Source organism: Nannobrachium achirus (assembly GCF_963921795.1).
Source record: "Nannobrachium achirus genome assembly, chromosome: 1".
Taxonomy (NCBI): Eukaryota; Metazoa; Chordata; class Actinopteri; order Myctophiformes; family Myctophidae; genus Nannobrachium; species Nannobrachium achirus.
Window position 1 is genome coordinate 11,809,918 of NC_137810.1, and position 22,424 is coordinate 11,832,341.

The 22,424-nt window shown below is 42.1% G+C and overlaps 1 protein-coding gene across 12 annotated transcripts in view; it reads left to right on the forward strand.

Moving 5' to 3' along the window:
- Window positions 1–22,424, forward strand: part of herc2 (HECT and RLD domain containing E3 ubiquitin protein ligase 2) — a 181,587-nt gene that overhangs the window by 32,558 nt on the left and 126,605 nt on the right. For 8 of the 12 annotated variants that reach the window (XM_080732028.1, XM_080732030.1, XM_080732029.1 and 5 more), the window contains exons 10-16: window positions 824–997; window positions 4,340–4,357; window positions 5,791–5,979; window positions 9,647–9,798; window positions 11,274–11,431; window positions 12,191–12,304; window positions 20,878–21,129. In XM_080732028.1, the coding sequence (XP_080588154.1) occupies window positions 824–997; window positions 4,340–4,357; window positions 5,791–5,979; window positions 9,647–9,798; window positions 11,274–11,431; window positions 12,191–12,304; window positions 20,878–21,129 (1,057 nt within the window). The remainder of the gene's footprint in view (window positions 1–823; window positions 998–4,339; window positions 4,358–5,790; window positions 5,980–9,646; window positions 9,799–11,273; window positions 11,432–12,190; window positions 12,305–20,877; window positions 21,130–22,424) is intronic. The other 4 variants (XM_080732034.1, XM_080732025.1, XM_080732026.1 and 1 more) reach the window with 1 other exon arrangement.

Consider the following 22,424-nt stretch of genomic DNA (forward strand, 5'->3'; position numbering starts at 1 on the left):
AGGTTTGTTCAGATTGGTTGACCTGTCTGTCAATCCTTTTAGCCCCGGTCAGCTGGTTCATGTACCAATGAGCTGCTAGTGACAGAGATTCTTACAGATAAAATAATAGTTTTGGAGGTAGACTGCGGCTCCTAGAAGCACCACAGAGACTAGATTTTTTTAGGGAGCATTGTTCGCAGCCTGAATATAATAAAATAAAAATAAAAAATGAAAAATAAGCAATTGCATGATTCCTGCTTATGTCAGCAGAAAACTGCTTATTTCTGCTTTAAATCCATTCAGAACGGGTACACATTATGGTGTATCATCGTTTTATGCTTTAACTATTGAAAAATAGCAGATATACAAGCTCACAGCGTGGCACCGAGTGCCGTGCTGCGAGCTTGTAGATCTGCTATTATTGAGAAATCGTGAAAATTAGAATTTTAACCCCGATTCTATAAGTGTCTTTTGAATCCAAACCTGTTTCCATGTCAGCAATCTGGCCAGCCATCGTCAAAGAAAAGGTCCTTTTCACTTAACTGGAGCTGTTCTTGAGAGACTGCTACGTCAGTGGTGCTCAAACCTTTTCATGTGAAGGACCCCCATTATTTACCCCCATATTTAGTTCCAGGGACCCCCCCAGAAGCTAAATTTGAGTTACAAACGTTCGCTTTAAAAATACATATATTCAAAGATGAACATCTGCAACACATTTTATACGATATGTAGTGGGGGGGTCCCCTCCCTGCTTCATCTCTCTCTCAGCCAAGGGGTCCTTGGCCTGTAAATGTTGAAGACCCCTGCTCCAGAGACATGTGTTGTTGTCCCCCTCCCCCTCCAGATCCTCACAGCCCCCCTGACTCCCAACGAGAGTTTCCTGCGCTACCTGACTCTGCCCCAGGACAACGAGCTGGCCATTGACCTGCGACAGACGGCGGTGGTGATCATGGCTCACCTGGACCGCCTGGCGGCTCCGTGCAGCCCCCCGCACTGCAGCTCCCCCACCTCGCACAAGGTGTGCCAACACACAACATCTTTATCAGGGTTCCCACGGTCATGAAATTCCTGGAAATATTTTTAAATTAGAAAAATATTTTTTCCAGTACTGGAAAAGTTTTGGAATGTATCAAGGGTCCTGCATGGAAGGTCCTGGAAAAAATAGCTATCTATTGTCTTTGGTTATTGATTTTGTTAATACCTCTGAAATGGCAAATTAAACATGGGCCAAATTGTCAAATATTAGAGATAGAAATTGTGAAAATAGCGTGTTATACAAAATTCCTCAACTCTTAGTGCTCGTCAGGGTGCCAGGGTCCCCAGTTAAAACATGATTATTTCGGGGGTCCGAAAACACTACACTACCTGTCTTTGGGCATTGCGCATAGGAGTAAGTGACCTGTTATTGAGCTGAATTATTGTTATATGGTCCTGGAAATTGGGTTAAATATTCTGGAAAAGTTTTGGAAAAGTTTTGGAAATGAAATGGTAAAAATGTGTAGGAACCCTGCTTTATGCTTCATTTGTACTTAGTGGCCTAGATAGGGATGGGACGATAATTAAGATTTCATATCACGATTATTGTGACCAAAGAAATCGTGATTTACGATATTATCGCGATAATAAAAAATATCCTCAACATCCATTATCCTGAGGAAGAACATTTGCCAAAAAATAGCAGATCTACAAGCTCACAACGTGTCGCAACGCGCCGAGCTTGTAGATCGGCTATTTTTTTGGCAAAGTGATTTGGTAGAGAGTGAAAAAAGTACGTATGTTTTTACCAATAGAGGGTTTAAAAATGGTACTGGATATGCTGCTCGGCAAATAAAAGGTGAATTGATCTCAGTGCATGACGGAGGACGCTTTCACGATAAATTAAATCTCTGCGATACGATTATCAGGGGTTGACACTAAGGTCTCAGAGGCACTTGCCCGTCGGGCAAGTACAGGTCATGATCTACTTGCCCTCAGGTCTTGGCCACTTGCCCCCCCCCCACACACACACACACAGACACACACAAAATAAAAATAATAATAAACTAGAAGCAGTGCTCTTCCGAGCACAGGTCTCCACCAGGCCAGGCGTCCTGGTGGTGCTATAATAAGCCAATGTAAAAAGGGTGGCATGTGTTCTTCACCAATCTTAGACCTTTCATGGCGCCACCATGAGGCTGATTTGAAAATGTTGTAGTGTAAATCCAAAAATGTGTTTTACATAAGTCGGCCTCCTGATGGCGCTATAAAAGGCTGATGTAAAAAATGCAGGGAAAAGGTTTTACCTTGGCCTCTAAGGAGTGCGCATACAAAGTTTGACACTAATCGGTGGAGTTATAGGTGAAAACATGAATCGGCCTGTTATAGCGCCACCATGAGGCTGATTTGATTTTTCTTAAGTGGCATTTATTCCTCTGCCTATTGGGAATGTGCATGCACAATTTCACCAAAATCGCACACTGCGTTCAGGATTTCAGGCATTTTATTCAAAACTGACCAATCCTGCAAACTTTGAAAGCCAGTTTTAGCCAATCAGGATGGAATATGGAAAATCTGACACATCCATGTTGATCACATGACTGTAGAGATACTGTCTACTGATTTACGTGATTTTTGGACAAAATCTGTAGGAGTACTGGCAAAAGTTAGTTTTGCAAAAGTCGGCCTCCTGGTGGCGCTAGAACAGGCCCATGTGAAATATTTGGGGCAGAGGTTCTGAATTGGTATCGAGGGAGTGTGTGTGCACAGTTTGGCAGCGACCGGGCCAACGGCGCCGGAGATTAGCTGGTAACGGACAAACGGACGGACGGACGGACGCACGGACGGACGGACGGACGGAGGGGAAAACATACTCTCCCTCAGCCTTCGGCTGGTGGAGACAAAAATAATAATCATAGACCTGGTTGCTTGTTTCTCTCTCAGAAACAAAACCTGGCAACACTTGACAGCAGACGAGTTGGAGATGTACTTATCTATCTTAGCACAGAACGCTAACAGACTGCAGTGGACACAGTGACACACATGCTGCTCATGATTAAATGCATTATGTAGCTCAATAGTGTGTGGATGTGTGTGGCTGGCTACCAACGGGGAGGGAAACATCGTAAAGGCACTGTTGATAGCACGGAAATATTAGACGCTTCGCACGGAAAATAGACGATTCGTGGACATTTTTAGCGCTTTAGCGCCCAAGCGCTCCTTCTTCAGCAGCCTTTGCTATAGATTTTGGCAGTTTTACGGGAATAGTTCCGTCTTCTTTCACTTTCTCCCCACCGTAAAACGTGTGCATTAATCTGGCAATGCTTTAGCATAATGTGAATTTGTACGCCTTGTAGATTAGCTGTTTTCGACTGCTAGCTCAAATAGCCACTGCTTTTACAGTCTATATGAGCCACTGGCTGCACGTTCGTTCAGTGTGTGTGTGTGTGTGTGTGTGTGTGTGTGTGTGTGTGTGTGTGTGTGTGTGGAGGGATGGACTTGGGAGGGGGGGGGAGCGAGAGTGAGATAGTCGAGAGAGACGGAACACTAGCCCTGTTCAAGTAGGCACATATCTCATTATTGTAACTCAAAATGTGCACTTGCCCTGTCGGGCAACCCAGTTGCAAACTTCACCTGCCCGACCTCTTTTTTTACTTGCCCCGGGCAGTCGGGCAACCGTTAGTGTCAATCCCTGGATTATCATGTTTTTTTTAATCACGATAAACGATAATATATGGCTTATCGTCCCAACCCTAGTACTTAGTGGCCTGCCGGTATCGCGGGCTGAAAATAGCCATTAATCTACGACTGGAATTGAATGGTTCCAGCATGGTCCACCTCAGTAGGCTGTTCCCTCACTTCCATGTTCCCTCTTCGATCAAATTTACACCCAAAAGCAGGGACGTGCTGGCCATTGGGAAAAGAGGGACAACTCCCGAACGGCCGGTTCATTCCCGGCCAGTTGCAGGCGGGCCATTTGGAAAAGAAATTAAATAAAATGTCAGCCTTCGTTCCATTCTCCTATCTCCAAGTTTAAAATTTGTAGATCTTTTCGCAAATCAAAGCCCTGCTTCATTATACAAGGCCGTCGCACAAAAGTAGTGAAAACAGCCTATCTACAAGCACACAACGCCTCGCGGTGCGAGGCGTTGTGTGCTTGTAGATCAGGGGCCCAGCACGTCCTGCCCAAAAGGGTTTGTCTCAGAGGAGCATGTTCTATAGCTTTATTTGGCGTAGCTGGTGGTGGCCTGTCACAAGTTGATGTATGGATACAATAGCTTCACATACGATTCATATTTCTGTAGACTGTACAAATAGGATTGTTAAATATAATAGGAGCCGTATTGATACTAATGACCTTTTCTGTCTTTGTGCTTTATTGGAGGATCACGGCAGTATACAGGTAAATACATCTCTTTCTATCCTTAAGGTTGTCAACTGTTTTTAGTCACATTTTGTCATATTTTCTTTGAGTTCCTTGAAAAGTGCTGTGCACTGTAACACTGTAAGTCTGACCTCTGATGTACTGTATTAGGCGGGGCACACAGTGCCTCCTTGTGACATTAAACCTATGAGAAATGACCAAAAGGTGACCGCATAGCGGCTGCTTTTAGAAGGCACTCATCAGAGCACCTTTTCTGGCCAAACAGCTTTTCAGTTTAATATAGTATGATGCAATATTATTTAATTGTCAGTTTTTGCAGAAATTTGTCTTGCGACACAGTAGCAGTAGTAGGGTTAAAACGGTTACATTATTTTGCATTTCGCTGGGGACCCCCTGGAACCCCTTCAATGACCCCTGGCCGGTCTCCTGACCACATGTTGAGAACCCTGCTGCATTAACCCATTTAGGCCTAGGATTATTGACTGCTTTAACTATTGAAAAATAGCAGATATACAAGCTCACAGCGCGGTACCGAGTGCCGCGCTGCGAGCTTGTAGATCTGCTATTTCTAAAAAATCATTATTTTTTTGCAAGTCTTTGAATATAATATATCTACTTAAAAGCGAACATTTGTAACTCAAATATTTGCTTCTGGGTGGTCCCTGGAACAACATATTTTGAGATGGGGGTCTGTGGCCAAATACCTGTAATTTTGGGGGTCCTTCACATGAAAAGGTTTGAGAACAGCATGATTTAGAGGAGTTGGAGCTGGAGTGGGGAATCGTACCTGCGACCTCTGGGGCCTCCGGAGTCCTAGGTGTGGACACTAACCACTCAGCCACCACTGCTCATTTAGAAGTCGGTCAAAGATCGGGTCAAATATATTCAAAGACTTGCACACATTTTCACGTTTTTTCAAAAATAGCAGATCTACAAGCTCCACCGAGTGCCGCGCTGTGAGCTTGTATATCTGCTATTTTTCAATAGTTAAAGCATAAAATAATGGTTAAAGTGGTTCAAATCTAACGCGACTCGGGCGCGTTCCAGGTATTTGAGAGTTAAAGGAGCTATAGTCAACTTTTTCTTGAAAAACGGATGCTAAAATAAAAATAATGTTTCAAAAATATTTTATAAAAAAATAAGCTTCATATATGTGTTTCAATTAAAAAATGACCACAAAAAGCGGAAAAATAATGATAAAATAATCATTTTGGTCCTTTGTTTACATTTACAGGGCCCGTAAATGTAAACAAAGGGCCAAAATGATTATTTTATCATTATTTTTCTGCTTTTTGTGGCCATTTTTTAATTGAAACACATATATGAAGCTTATTTTTTTATAAAATATTTTCGAAACATTATTTTTATTTTAGCATCCCGTTTTTCAAGAAAAAGTTGACTATAGCTCCTTTAAGACACACTCTCTCTGTGTTCATGTGCTTGTGTTGCAGGGCACCCTGCAGGAGGTCATAGCCTGGGGTCTGCTGGGTTGGAAGCTCTATGCTAACGTCAACGGCCCCATCCAGTGCAAGGGCCTGTCCAGCCTGGGAGTCAACCAGATCGTCTGCTCAGAGAAGGGCTTCCTGATCCTGTCTAGCAGCGGTGCCGTTTACACCCAGAACTACAAGAGCACCACACTGGTACCAGTCTATTTATACGTTTACACCCAGAACTACAAGAGCACCACACTGGTACCAGTCTATTTATACGTTTACACCCAGAACTACAAGAGCACCACACTGGTACCAGTCTATTTATACGTTTACACCCAGAACTACAAGAGCACCACACTGGTACCAGTCTATTTATACGTTTACACCCAGAACTACAAGAGCACCACACTGGTACCAGTCTATTTATACGTTTACACCCAGAACTACAAGAGCACCACACTGGTACCAGTCTAATTATACGTTTACACCCAGAACTACAAGAGCACCACACTGGTACCAGTCTAATTATACGTTTACACCCAGAACTACAAGAGCACCACACTGGTACCAGTCCATTTATACGTTTACACCCAGAACTACAAGAGCACCACACTGGTACCAGTCCATTTATACGTTTACACCCAGAACTACAAGAGCACCACACTGGTACCAGTCCATTTATACGTTTACACCCAGAACTACAAGAGCACCACACTGGTACCAGTCTATTCATCATGCCTGCTCACACCACAAGCAAAGCTTACAAGGACCTTTCCACAAGTTTCCCCAAGGAGTTTACTGGGGGAAATGGGGCGTTAAAGGAGTAGTTCACCCCCAAAATGACTTTTTGAGCGGTGGTCACACCGTCTCCTATACGTGGCCGTGTGTGTGTCCGGCCGTCCGTCCGTGTCTGTATGTAGCCTCAAGGCTGCAGTACCTTTTCTGACCACACATGTTAAGGGAGGGGCGCTGTTGTTCTCTCACACACACACACACACACACACACACACACACACACACACACACACACACACACACACACACACACACACACACACACACACACACACACACACAGGGGGGAAGGGTGGGTCAGCATGTGTGGTCAAGTATTATTATTATTATTAACAAACAATGTTTTAGGGTCAAATAAATTAGAGTGTGTGAAGAAACTACAGCATTGTAAAGCACACTAACCCCGCTGCACCCACCCAGTAGTGCTGTTGCACAGCCTCCACGACCACCGCTCAGTTCACACGGGTGTGATTTTTTCTATTGATTACTCATGCCTTGGAGAGTAGAGTTCAATAATATTTTTTGGTTTTTGTCACATTCTTAACTCATTGAGTGCCAGCCTATCACCACTAGAGGGCGCCCAGTGACCAGAGAATAATAGAGATATGCTGGTAATGCATGCCCAAGCCCTGGAGCCATGACTTGCCTGAACACTTTCCTTTGTGCATGTACAGGAAGAGGATGAAGTTAGCTTGAAGTTAGCTATTGGCTACCAAGCATTTTAGAAGCCTTATTTTCGTCAACTTAGCCATGATTAAACCTTGCACACCTCATGCATGGGAAAAAAACAGAGAAGAATGAGCTCTAAAAAATCCAATGCAATCCTGGATTGCATTGGAGTGGATTTGTGCAGTTTGTTCACAGCTTTCAAACAAAATAATCCGATTGGAAATCCGTTCAGGCATTCTTGAGATAATCGCCATTATGTTTTACATGTAATGTAAACAAAAATGGCTGCCCTGTATGTTAGATGGGGTTGTATGGGGGTGGAACATGCAAAATCGCGATTGAAATCATGTTCACCAGATTTGATGGGGTCCAAAAAAAAAAAAAAAAAATCAAAAAAATTAAAAAAAAAAAAAAAATTTTTTTTTTTTTTTTTTAAAAGCCGAACTTGTTCGGGATCGGCACTCTACGATACGCTAATAAAGCCGAACTAGTTCGGGATTGGCACTCAAAGAGTTAAGACAAAAATTTGATTCAAGTAAATTAACCCCCATTGATTCTGGATGGGGACCCGTTTCGAAACGGGTCCCCATCCGGAACGAATGGGGGTAAATTTATTGTTCTCACATTTTTGTCTTAGGAATGTGACAAAAACCAAAAGATATTATTGAACTCTACTCTCCATGGCATGAGTAATCAATAGAAAAAAAGTCATTTTGGGGGTGAACTACTCCTTTAATGTGGGCTTCACTTCCTCCACACACAGCTGATTCAAATCATTTAACAAAGCACCGACCATGTAATCACCATGCAGAGATTCAGGTGCCACAGGCTCACAGCAGCAACAGCAACCAGTCATAATGTAGTCTGGCGTGGCCAGACTGTTGATTCCGCGATTTGCAAATGCTCCCGCCATACAGTCTGGAATAACGTAGGATGATGAGTACCCGGTTAAAGCCTCCTCCTCACTTCCGTTTCCGTCTCACATCGCGCACATTTATCCTAATATAAATAAAAATCATCTAAGCATATAAAATATATTTTCTTGAACGGAAATGCCAGTTTCCATTACTCTTCAGGAGCTGTAGTTCCAGACTCTATATAGCATTCGGAGATTGTGGAATAGTTGTCTGGCTACGCGAGACCAGTCGGAAAGAAACAGCTAAGAGGAACAGGAAGTGATGCCCACATTTCACGCAAGGGCTCATGGGACACAGGAAACTTGTGGATGGCTCTCAAAGGGAAATCCGTTCTGTCTCCATTTCGGTTGGCTCTATTCACGATATTCCTGGCCCCGCCCCCGGCTTCCTGTTCATATCCTGAAAGAAAATAAAAAACATCATTTGGTTTCCTGTGTCCTTGCATTAAAGTGTCAGTAGAGGCGCTCTGGGCTCTTGGCTCTGAATGAACCGGTGTTGCCATGTCTGCTTATAATAAGCAATTGGTGTCGTTGTTTATTAGGCTTACTTTCTAATATTTTTTAAACCAGTGGTTCCCAAATCTTTTCATATCAAGGACCCCAGATTAACAGATTTGTCCACAGTCGCAGACCCCCATCTGAAAAATATGTGGTGCCAGGGACCGCCACACAGATTTGTGTTGTTAAAATGTTTCAAAAATATTCAAATTATTTTCGTTTTTTCTTTCCTCTATATTTTTTAAATAGCAAATATACAAGCTCACAATGTGTCACAATCTGACACATTGTGAGCTTGCTGATCTGCTATTTTCAAATGTAAAGTAGTAAAACTGAACCTAGTTAATTCTATTGGGCTTATTATTCATAGACCTGGCCGCTTGTCTCTGGCAATATCTGGCAACAGACAATTCCCTGTCACTTCCTTGGGATCTCTTGTTCTTCGACTTGGGAGGAAGTGAAAAGATGTTTAAAAATGCTCCAGCGCCCTCTGTAAAAGGAAAATGGCAGCCTCCATAGAATGGCCAGGAATATCGTGAATATTCTGACCGGGCCCTTACAATTTTTTCAAAAATAGCTTACAAGCTTGTAACATGTCGCGGCATGTTGTGGGCTTGTAGTTCTGCTATTTTTGGAACATTTGTAACGAGTTTCAGGACACATCGGCTGCACGATTTGCCGATACCATTGTCGTGAAAAACCTAAAGTCACTCTCTCAAAGTGGAATCTGGGGACTCTGTGGGTTCCTTTATGGGGGTCTAAATTGACCCATACAAGTCTGTAACTCTAACAGTATAAAAATGGAACCGAATGGACCCTAACGGGTCCATTCGGTTCCATTTGTATACTGTCAGAGTTAAGAGGAGACCGTGTAATGTAAGAGTTTGAGAACCCCTGGTCTACTGTATGTGGTGTGTTGCTGATGGTGAGAACCCCTGGTCTACTGTACGTGGTGTGTTGCTGTCTTGCTGACGGCAGTGCACTGTGTTGTTGCAGTCTCCCATGCTGGTCCACGCTCTGAGCTCCAGGAAGATCGTGAAGCTGGCGGCTCACCCCGACGGGCAGCACTACCTGGCCCTGTCCGCCAACGGGGAGGTGTTCTCCTGGGGCTGCGGAGACGGCGGCCGCCTCGGACACGGGGACACCACGTAAGAAACTGGTCAATGGAAAGAGAAACGCCCGGTGATACTGATGCTGATACTCATGCACGTTCTTCACTATAAGACGGAATTCTACTGGAAATGCGTACGTCCTTACAGGCAGCATTTAAAGGGGGTTCAACCCTAGGCTGATGATGTTGTAGCTTGTTTTCCAGTTCGTGCTTTATCGCTGTGTAATTTTCGCATTCTGTGTACTTATGACACGACAGTTTGAAGAAATATATTTTTCGGGGGCGAATTCATTAAATGAAAAAAAAAAAAAAAAAAAACGCTGTAAGGACGATGTAACACCTGTAATGAATATACCCTCCTCCAAACCAGTAAACGCCACATGGAGAAAAGTTGACAAAACAAAGAACTTTGCAAATGGAGGTTCCATGACAGTGTTGTTTTTGACAGCAAATTTTGATTTAGTTTTAGTCATAGTCTTTTGAATAAAATGTATTTTAGTTTTAGTCATAATTTAGTCACCTGAAAAGTTTTAGTTTTAGTCTAATTTTAGTCGACTAAATATCATAAGATTTTAGTTGACTAAATCTACAGTTGATTTAGTCGACTAAAATGTATTTTGGCAGGCCTTGATGGCATCGTAATGACACTTGGTTGTGTGCTGAAAATAGCCGATCTTGTAGATCTGCTATTTTCAGCATGCAACACCTGAGAGCAACCAAACATAAAATGACTCTCTTCTCCACTAGTCCCTCCCTAACGTTTTAGTCTAGTTTTTATTTTGTTGACGAAATTGTCAATATATTTAGTCTTAGTTTTAGTCATCACAGTTAAAAAAAAAATGTCGTCATAGTTTTAGTCGACGAAATCAACACTGGAAGTCATACTGATGCTGATACTCATGCACATTCTTCACTATGAGACAGAATTCTACTGGAAATGCTTACGTCCTTACGGGCAGCATTTAAAGGGGGTTCAACCCTAGGCTGATGATGTGGCTTGTTTTCCAGTTTGTGCTTTATCGCGGTGTAATTTTCGCGTTCTGTGTACTTATGACACAACAGTTTGAAGAAATTACTTTTGGGGGGCGAATTCATTAGCACTTGGAATGCCATTATTTTTGTAATTATTTGGATACAGAGGGCCGCCATTCACTGCACTTTATTGGAAGTAGATTCCGAGATAACGCCGTTTCTTTGCAGCAGCAATGAATAGGAGCCTATGGTGATTATTGTTTTTTCGCTCACCAGCGGCCGCCGCAGCACCCGTTTACCTGGTAACCAGGTAACACGTCCCTGGACGTGATAACGGGGCCGTGGCGTCTCACCGCGGTAATTCTTGATCACGTTCCTGGACGTAATTGGCATCGGAAAAAAAAAAACGCTGTAAGGACGATGTAACACCTGTAATGACTATACCCTCCTCCAAACCAGTAAACGCCACATGGAGAAAAGTTGACAAAACAAATAACTTTGCAAATGGAGGTTCCGTGACCATTTGATTTCCAATCCCAGGTATCTGGAGGAGCCTGCCATGATCGCGGCCTTCAACGGGAAGCAGGCGGGGAAGCAGGTGGTGCACATCGCCTGCGGCAGCACCTACAGCGCTGCCATCACGGCCGACGGGGAGCTCTACACCTGGGGCAGAGGGAACTACGGACGCCTGGGCCACGGTAAACCTCATATCACCATATTTCAACTTTGGATGCCCATTAATGCCCTACCTACGTCATCATTCAAGAAGGTCACACAAAGATAGTGAAAGTAGCCTATCTACAAGCTCACAAGGCTTCACATCACAATGCATCACAAGCTTATAGATCTGCTATTTTCTTTTACATTTTCAAAAACTTTTGAAAGTGATTAACTCATTCACTCAGTCCCTACTGCCAGGCTCTTACCATATATTTCTATCATCTGCAGGCGTGCACGCGGTGCGCGTGTGTTATACGATGTCGAAAAACCTGCGTTGACCGTGTACGGGGAGGATCTCTTGTAACGCTGAAAAGAAAAAATAATTTGACCGTGATTGGCTTGTTTGAATGTGGATTGCCTACTGTAAAAACCCAGGGGAAAAACTATTTTTGGAGATAATGACCCTTTTTGCCCGTCAACAACATTGACCCGGATGTACAGTAGATCAAAATCTCCGGATACAAAAGAAGGTCTAGCCTGGCTTAGCAGGAACCGGATACAGTGTTCAGAGGTGTGACAAGAGCGAGGACTAGATTAAACAGAGATAAAACAATAATCTGTCATATCTCGACGATGGTAGTGAATGAGTTAAACTGGGCGAGCCGAGCCGGGGGGCGAACACGGGACGAAACTGGGACGACCCACTCGGCTAGAGTGGCCCAAATATAACCAGTATATCCCGAATGAGTCCACAACTGTGATGCTGACGGGGAATTTGTCCTTGATTGTCTTGACAGGCTCCAGTGAGGACCAGACCACGCCCATGCTGGTGACAGCACTGAAGGGACTGAAGGTGCTGGATGTGGCGTGTGGCAGCGGCGATGCACAAACTCTGGCCGTGACAGAAAATGGTGAGTAGGAGAGAGAATGGACGTGTCGACTAGAGTCCGTCTAGGACAGTGGCTTCCAAAGTGGGGAACCACTGGTCTATAGCTCAGATTGCTAAGTCTTAACACACTGAGTGCCTTTGATTAAACAATGATTTAATCGCCGAGTGCCACGCTATTTTATAGATTTTTCATTATTTTGGAGGATCAGAGTAAAAGTAATCTGAATAAATGTTATCCGAGTATTTCCAGAATTTCCGAGCGATAGTATTTTCTTTCACTCAGAGCAGAAAAATTACAATCAGTGCTTTTGTAACGGCCGGAAGAGAAGGGCTCGTTTTAAACATGAACGTGATCTGGAGTTAGATTACGAGATAAATCCACTAAATCCATAAATCCACTCATAACACTGGCCTGTATGGAAAACCGGATTTTCTGATCACGGTATCTCCCGTTGCATTCTGGGAATTGGAGTGTTTCTCTTCAGCCGCGGCTGCCCCAGACAGTAAATCAGAGTTTAATATAAACCCTTATCAGATGCGTCGAACGCGTCGTCTGCACTCAGATCACATCAAATTGTTTGGCGTGTGCGAGTGTCGTCGGCACCCATTTAGGCCTAGAATTATTGAATGCTTTAACCAGTGAAAAATAGCAGATATACAAGCTCACAGCGTGGCACCGAGTGCCGCGCTGCGAGCTTGTATATCTGCTATTTTTGAAAAAGTCGTGAAAATGTGTGCAAATCTTTGACTATATGTATTTTCAAGGCGAACGTTTGTAACTCAAATTTTGCTTCTGGGTGGTCCCTGGAACTAAATATTTTGAGATGCGGGTCTGTGGCCAAATAAATATCATTTTGGAGGTCCTTCACATGAAAAGGTTTGAGAACCACTGATATAGTAGTCTCTCAAGAACAGACTAACTGAGCTCCAGTTAAGTGAAAAGGACCTTTTCTTTGACGATGGCTAACCAGATTGCTGACATAGAAACATAGGTTTTTTTTTTTTAAATCTTAGGATTCAAAAGACACTTATAGAATCGGGTCAGAATTCTAATTTTCACGATTTTTCAAAAATAGCAGATCTACAAGCTCGCAGCGCGGCACTCGGTGCCGCGCTGTGAGCTTGTATATCTGCTATTTTTCAATAGTTAAAGCATAAAATAATGATACACAACTAGAAATACTGTTCCTTCGAAACAGTGTGGGCTCGATTCCAACCCAACAAATAGGATACTTTAAGGTACTGTAAGGTACAGTACCCTACAGTATTGTACTGTACCTTACTATACTGTACTGCACCTTACTGTACTGTACTGTACTGTACTGTACTGTACTGTAACTTACTGTACTTTACTGTACTCTACCTTACTGTACTTTACTGTACTCTACTGTAACTTACTGTACTTTACTGTACTCTACTGTACCTTACTGTACTGTACTTTACTGTACTCTACTGTACCTTACTGTACTGTACTGTACCTTACTGTACCTTACTGTACTGTACTTAACTGTACTCTACTGTACCTTACTGTACTATACTGTACTGTACTCTACTATGCCGTACTGTAACTTACTGTACTGTACTCTACTGTACCTTACTATACTGTACTTTACTGTACTCTACTGTACCTTACTGTACTCTACTGTACTTTACTGTACTCTACTGTACCTTACTGTACTGTATTGTACTTTACTGTACTGTACTTTACTGTACACTACTGTATCTTGCTGTACCTTACTGTGCTGTACGTTACTGTACTTTACTGTACTTTACTGTACACTACTGTACTGTACTGTACCTTACAGTACTGTACTTTACTGTACTCTGCTGTACCTTACTGTACTTTACTGTACTCTACTGTAACTTACTGTACCTTACTGTACTGTACTTTACTCTACTCTACTGTACTGTACCTTACTGTACTTTACTGTACTCTACTGTACCTTACTGTACTGTACCTTACTGTACTGTACTTTACTGTACTCTACTGTACCTTACTGTACTATACTGTACTGTACTCTACTGTGCCGTACTGTACCTTACTGTACTGTACTCTACTGTACCTTACTATACTGTACTTTACTGTACTCTACTGTACCTTACTGTACTCTACTGTACTTTACTGTACTCTACTGTACCTTACTGTACTGTATTGTACTTTACTGTACCTTACTGTACTGTACTCTACTGTACCTTTCTGTACTGTACCTTTCTGTACCTTACTGTACTTTACTGTACTCTACTGAACCTTACTGTACTTTTACTGTACTCTACTGAACCTTACTGTACTGTACATATTCTATGTGTTCTAGATCTACATTTTTGATTCTGTGTTTGGGAACCAGCAACTGTCAAATGGACTCCAACTGTAGTGGAGTATATTGAGTGCATATACTGTAGGCTAACAATCCCAGATCACATCTGTCCTCCACTATGTCTTTAACCAAGGCGTTCTTCTATGTGGCCACTCCAGACTGAGGAGTGGAGCATGGCTTTTATTGTGTTTGTGGATCTGACTTGGAAATGCATTGGTTTTGATATCTCCCTGACAACCAACAACAACCACTAATATGGCTGACTGTCCCTGCGGGCTCTAGGATATATGGCTATGGGATTTACATCCCATCGCCCGGACTTGATTCTTGATCACAGCTGTGTAATCAGTAGAGTGGAGAGGGACATTTATTTATAGTTTTAACTATAACTATAGTTTTATACATCACACAGCTTAGATATTTGGATCAAATCAGAGAGCAGACCTGTGTGAACGCATTGATATAAATAGCATATCTGAAGTGTGAATATTGCAGCCACAGCGCCTTAATATAAACATGGGTCCCTTTCCTCTGTCTCACGCTGTCCCCACTCACTAAACCCATTGGAAATGCATTGGGTGCTTAAAGTTAAACATTTTTATTTTTTTATAATTATACTACAAAACATTTCAAAAAGAAAAATACACGCACACTTGTCCTCAGTAAGCTGAACACATAAAAATTTGAATGGTGTTGAAAGGTGTAAGCGTTTAAGAGATGAAGCGCGCCAAAGTTTTGAGGAGATACTGACTGACTGATAGATAAATAAATAAACTAGAAATACTGTTCCTTCGAAACAGTGTGGGCTCGCTTCCAACCCAAAACAATAATAGTAAAAGTATCAAGTTCCCAGGCAATGCTCTCTTTCATTTTACTGACGTAAAATGGTAATGCAAATACAATGTAGACAAGCAGTATTATTACATGAACTTAAAGGACCAGGTCACCTTTGGGACAACCAGATCTTATTTTATTGTTGTGTGGGACACGATCAACACAATGTTGAGTTATTTTTTGTGTTCAATCTGTGTTTTTAGATATTTTAGTATTTCAGTATGCTATAACTGGTCATATTCTTTCACCTTAGAAATATTGCGCGAATTAGAGCCTATCTGTCGCTGAACGATGCAAAAACGCTGATCCACGCTTTTGTTTTCTCTCGGCTTGATTACTGCAACGCACTTCTCTCTGGTCTGCCAAAGAAAACAACTGACAGATTACAACTTGTTCAAAATGCAGCAGCCAGAGTTTTAACAAAAACTAAGATAAGAGAACATATTACTCCAGTTTTAGCGTCGCTACACTGGCTCCCGGTTGTTTTTAGGATTGATTTTAAAATTCTTTTACTTGTTTATAAAGCTCTAAATGGTCTGGCACCTTCGTACCTCTATAACTGCCTGCATAGATATGTTCCAACCCGCCCACTCAGGTCCTCTAGTGCAGACCTACTTGAGGTGCCAACAATGACATATAAAAAATATGGTGAAGCAGCTTTCTGCCGACAGCTTGGAATAAACTACCACTACACCTAAGACAGGCAGCCTCGGTGGATAGCTTTAAAGCACAGCTCAAGACCTATTTCTTTACTCTTGCTTTTAGCTAAATTTTTTAATCCCTATGCTGCTATTGACGTCCGCACGGCTCTGAAATTGTTCTTCAATGTTCTATGCTTTTATTTTTTCTTGCTTTATTGTAATCATTTTACTTATCTCTTTTTTATGTATTTTTTATTTCTATTTTACTTTTTCTCTGTTAAGCACGTGTGCTTCATTTTATGCTCTGTAAAGCACTTTGAGCTGCATTTCATGTCATGAAAGGTGCTATACAAATAAAGTTTTATTATTATTATTATTATTATTATATGATGCATTTTGCATCATATGATGCATGAGATGATGCAATATCATGCTACAAAGCATCATATGACCAGTTGTAGCATGCTGAAATACTAAAATATCTAAAAACACAGATTGAACACAAGAAATTACTCAGGATTGTGTTGATCGTGTCCCACACAACAATAAAATAAGATCTGGTTGTCCCAGAGGTGACCTGGTCCTTTAACAGTATGGACAATTAAATCAAAATAAAATTAAAATATAATGTGGACGGGTAAACAAACAACAGAAGTTTGAGACCAGTAGCATGTTGGGAACTGAAGTTATGGCTGTTTAAAGCCTGGGAAGAAAGAGGGGGGACCTGTGTGTGTGTGTGTCCTCAGGGGTACCTGAACCACACTTTGCAAACCAGCAAACCACATCAAAGTAATAGTACGCAGATGGTCCTAATATTGACAAGCTTTTTAAAAACAGCAGATCTACAAGATCACAACATGTCGCAATGTCACATTGTAGATCAGCTTCTTACAATTAGAGTGATTCATCTACCGTATGTTATGTATTAATAATACAATCTGCAAAGTAACAAGTAACTAAAGCTGCCAAATGCAATTGCAGTGGAGTATAAGTAACAAAAGTGTAAAGTAAAAGTTGGTATACAGTACGGGACATGCTGATCCAAATGCATATGGGATATACTAGGATCCAAATGCAGACAGGCTGCAATTCATGGCTTTTAAAGTGTTTGGGGTGTGGTTTTGCCAGGTGGGTCCACTTCGGTTGATCGTCTGATTTGGAAATGCATTGGTTGTGATATCTCCCTGACAACCAACAACAACCACACAGAGTGTCCCTGCGGGTTCTAGGATATATACTGTAAATCCCATCGCCCGGGAACCTTATTCTTTTTAAGTTAAATTTCTAAAACACTACAAAACATGTGTCAAAGACAAATACAAGCAAACGTCTCCACAGTAACACAGTAACAGCTGTTTGTGTGTGTGTGTGTGTGTGTGTGTGTGTGTGTGTGTGTGTGTGTGTGTGTGTGTGTGTGTGTGTGTGTGTGTGTGTGTGTGTGTGTGTGTGTGTGTGTGTGTGTGTGTGTGTGTGTGTGTGTGTGTGTGTGTGTGCGTGCGTGTTAATAATTATTATTATAATTAATAATAAAATCTGCAAAATAACAAGTAACTGAAGCTGTCAAATGTTGTATTTATAGTAGAGTATAAGTAACAAAAATGGAAATGAGAGTAAAAGTACCTAAAAATTGTACTGTAGGTACAAGTACTTGTATATACTTGAGTAAATGTACTTGGTTACTTTGCAGCACCACTAGCCTTACATTAAGACGCATTCTGCCAAGACTTTCGCATTGTGACGTTGGGGCTGCAGCTATCCCAAAGCCAGAATGCGGAAGTCACTGCAGGTTCGACTTATGTAAGGCTACAGCACCACAGAACAGCCAATGACAGACAGGCCTTTAATCACAGCTGTGTCAATCATTAGAGTGGAGAGGGACATTTATAGACACTTATAGTTTTAACTCAGAATATATACATCACACAGCTTAGATATGTGGATCAAATCAGAGAGCAGACCTGTGTGAACGCATTGATATAAATAGCATATCTGAAGTGTGAACATTACAGCCACAGCGCCTTAACATAAACATGGGTCCCTTTCCTCTGTCTACACTCTCTCCCCACTCACTAACCCATTGGAAATGCATTGGGTGCTTAAAGTTAAACATTTTTATTTTTTTATAATTATACTACAAAACATTTCAAAAAGAAAAATACAAGCACACGTGTCCTCAGTAAGCTGAACACATAAAAATTTGAATGGTGTTGAAAGGTGTAAGCGTTTAGGAGATGAATCGCGCCAAAGTTTTGAGGAGATACACATATAGCTATAAACTAGAAATACTGTTCCTTCGAAACAGTGTGGGCTCGATTCCAACCCAAAACAATAATAGTAAAAGTGTCAAGTTCCCAGGCAATGCTCTCTTTCATTTTACTGACGTAAAATGGTAATGCAAATACAATGTAGACAAGCAGTGTTATTACATGAACTTAAAGGACCAGGTCACCTTTGGGACAACCAGATCTTATTTTATTGTTGTGTGGGGACACGATCAACACAATGTTGAGTTATTTTTTGTGTTCAATCTGTGTTTTTAGATATTTTAGTATTTCAGTATGCTACAACTGGTCATATGATGCATTTTGCATCATATGATGCATGAGATGATGCAATATCATGCTACAAAGCATCATATGACCAGTTGTAGCATGCTGAAATAATAAAATATCTAAAAACACAGATTGAACACAAGAAATTACAGGATTGTGTTGATCGTGTCCCACACAACAATAAAATAAGATCTGGTTGTCCCAGAGGTGACCTGGTCCTTTAAAGGTATGGACAATTAAATCAAAATAAAATTAAAATATAATGTGGACGGGTAACCAACAACAAAAGTTCGAGACCAGTAGCATGTTGGGAACTGAAGTTATGGCTGTTTAAAGCCTGGGAAGAAAGATGGGGAACCTGTGTGTGTGTGTGTGTGTGTGTGTGTGTGTGTGTGTGTGTGTGTGTGTGTGTGTGTGTGTGTGTGTGTGTGTGTGTGTGTGTGTGTGTGTGTGTGTGTGTGTGTGTGTGTGTGTGTGTGTGTGTGTGTGTGTGTGTGTGTGTGTGTGTGTGTGTGTGTGTGTGTCCTAGGGGTCCCTGAACTACACTTTGCAAACCAGCAAACCACATCAAAGTAATAGTACGCAGATGGTCCTAATATTGACAAGCTTTTTAAAAACAGCAGATCTACAAGATCACAACATGTCGCAATGTCACATTGTAGATCAGCTTCTACGTGATTCATCTACCGTATGTTTTGTATTAATAATAAAATCTGCAAAGTAACAAGTAACTAAAGCTGCCAAATGCAATTGCAGTGGAGTATAAGTAACAAAAGTGTAAAGTAAAAGTTGGTATACAGTACGGGACATGCTGATCCAAATGCATATGGGATATACTAGGATTCAAATGCAGACAGGCTGAAATTCATGGCTTTTAAAGTGTTTGGGGTGTGGTTTTGCCAGGTGGGTCCACTTCGGTTGATCGTCTGATTTGGAAATGCATTGGTTGTGATATCTCCCTGACAACCAACAACAACCACACAGAGTGCCCCTGCGGGTTCTAGGATATATACTGTAAAGCCCATCGCCCGGGAACCTTATTCTTTTTAAGTTAAATTTCTAAAACACTACAAAACATGTGTCAAAGACAAATACAAGCAAACGTCTCCACAGTAACACAGTAACAGTTGTTTGTGTGTCAGTGTGTGTGTATGCGTGTGTGTGTGCGTGTGTGCGTGCGTGCGTGCGTGCGTGCGTGCGTGCGTGCGTGTTAATAATTATTATTATTATTAATAATAAAATCTGCTAAATAAAAAGTAACTGAAGCTGTCAAATGCTGTATTTATAGTAGAGTATAAGTAACAAAAATGGAAATTAGAGTAAAAGTACCTAAAAATTGTACTGTAGGTACAAGTACTTGTTTGTATATACTTGAGTAAATGTACTTGGTTACTTTGCAGCACCACTAGCCTTACATTAAGACGTCTCTGCCGAGACTTTCGCATTGTCACTGCAGGTCCGACTTATGTAAGGCTACATCACCACAGAACAGCCAATGACAGCCAAGCCTTTAATCACAGCTGTGTCAATCAGTAGAGTGGAGAGGGACATTTATTTATAGTTTTAACTATAACTATAGTTTTATACATCACACAGCTTAGACATTTGGATCAAATCAGACAGCAGACCTGTGTGAACGCATTGATATAAATAGCATATCTGAAGTGTGAATATTGCAGCCACAGCGACTTAATATAAACATGGGTCCCTTTCCTCTGTCTCACTCTCTCCCCACTCACTAAACCCATTGGAAATGCATTGGGTGCTTAAAGTTAAACATTTTTATTTTTTTATAATTAAACTACAAAACATTTCAAAACCAAAAGTACAAGCACACGTGTCCTCAGTAAGCTGAACACATAAAAATTTGAATGGTGTTGAAAGGTGTAAGCGTTTAAGAGATGAATCGCGCCAAAGTTTTGAGGATACTGACTGACTGACTGATAGATAAATAATGAAGATAACATACGTGTGCTCGCCTTCCAGGCGAGCCCACAATAAACAAATAAATAAATAATGAAGATAACATACGTGTGCTCGCCTTCCAGGCGAGCCCACAATAAACAAATAAATAAATAATGAAGATAACATACGTGTGCTCGCCTTCCAGGCGAGCCCACAATAATGAAGATAACATACGTGTGCTCGCCTTCCAGGCGAGCCCACAATAATGTGTACCCCGTTCTGAATGGGTTAGGTTTTTTTTGCCATTCAAACATCGTCCTCTCTCTCTCTCTCTCCCTGGGACCGCAGGTCAGGTCTGGTCGTGGGGCGACGGCGACTACGGCAAGCTGGGCCGCGGTGGCAGCGACGGCTGCAAGACGCCCAAGCTGGTGGAGAAGCTGCAGGACCTGGACATCGTGAAGGTGTGCTGCGGCAGCCAGTTCTCTGTGGCGCTCGCCAAGGACGGCCAGGTGTACACCTGGGGCAAAGGGGACAACCAGCGCCTGGGCCACGGCACGGACGAGCACGTCCGCTATCCCAAGTTGCTCGACAGCTTGCAGGGTGAGTGAGTCCGTGACGACGGGGAACCCTCTAGTACAGGGGTCTTCAACGTTTTCAGGCCGAGGACCCCTTAGTTGAGAGAGAGATTAAGCAGGGAGGGACCCCCACAACCTGTTCATAGATTCCATATAGTTTCATCGTTTGACAGCACAATCATCCATGTATTTTGGATTCATGTCAATTTGTGTTTTCAGATATTTAACCACTTGAACCGTCAATACTTAATAAACTTGACCTTTCACTCTGTACTTAGTCTGCTCTTTTTCTCCTCTACACCAAATCTCTTTGCCGAAAATAGCTGATCTACAAGCTCACAACGCCTCGCAGTGCGAGGCGTTGTGAGCTTGTAGATCTGCTATTTTTGGCTAAAGTTCTCAGAATAAGGACACTAGGGTTCAAGTGGTTAATATAAAAAAGGAAAAAAAAGTTTCTCTCACACAAAGATTTGAAGGACCCCCTGTAGTAACTCTGAGGACCCCCTAGGGGTCCCGGACCCCTTGTTGAAGACCTATGCTCTAGTCTGTGTGTGTGCACCAAGCCCCCAGAACGGCTTGTAAACATTGAAGCGGCCGCCCTACTGGCCAAAGCTAGAACTTCAGTTGGGGTACAGTACATGCACGAGCATTAGAGCGCGCCGCTGGTGTCTACAATAGGGTTCAATGGACGTCGACGTCGTTCGTGACGTCATTACGTCTCGACGTCAAACATTTTGGCACATAATTGTGTGCCAATTTCCCCCAGAATGCACCTGGTAGCAGCGGTAATATTAGCCCTCTCTCTGCCTGGTTTAGCAACATGTTTGCTCATATCAGGGCCACAGACTGCTACAAAGGCCTTTTAAAGGCAGCAACAGAAATCATTGGCACAGAACTACCACAGTTTCATAACATTTACATCACTCGCTGCAAAAAGGATAGCTTGTGTTCTTTTATGTAAATAAAACACTCCCGGAGCATCAACTCGTACACCACCCGTCTCAGTAACCGTTTCTTTCAACAGGCTGTCAGCTTTCTGAACAGCTGATGCGCCCATATATGTCCCGTACATTGTTGGTGTATAATATGTACTGTTATCCTGTATGTACAATGTATACACAAGAGATCACTGGGTACACATTCTGTGTACACAGTAGCTCGCATCTGCTATTTTCACCAAATGTTTGACTGATAACAGGGTTGCTAGGATTCATGTGTGGTTAAAGGACAACTCCGCACTAAATAACATACATGTAGGCTCATTTTCCTACTTATATTGATCCCAAATGACTGTCCATGGGGTCTATTAGCCCATTCAGG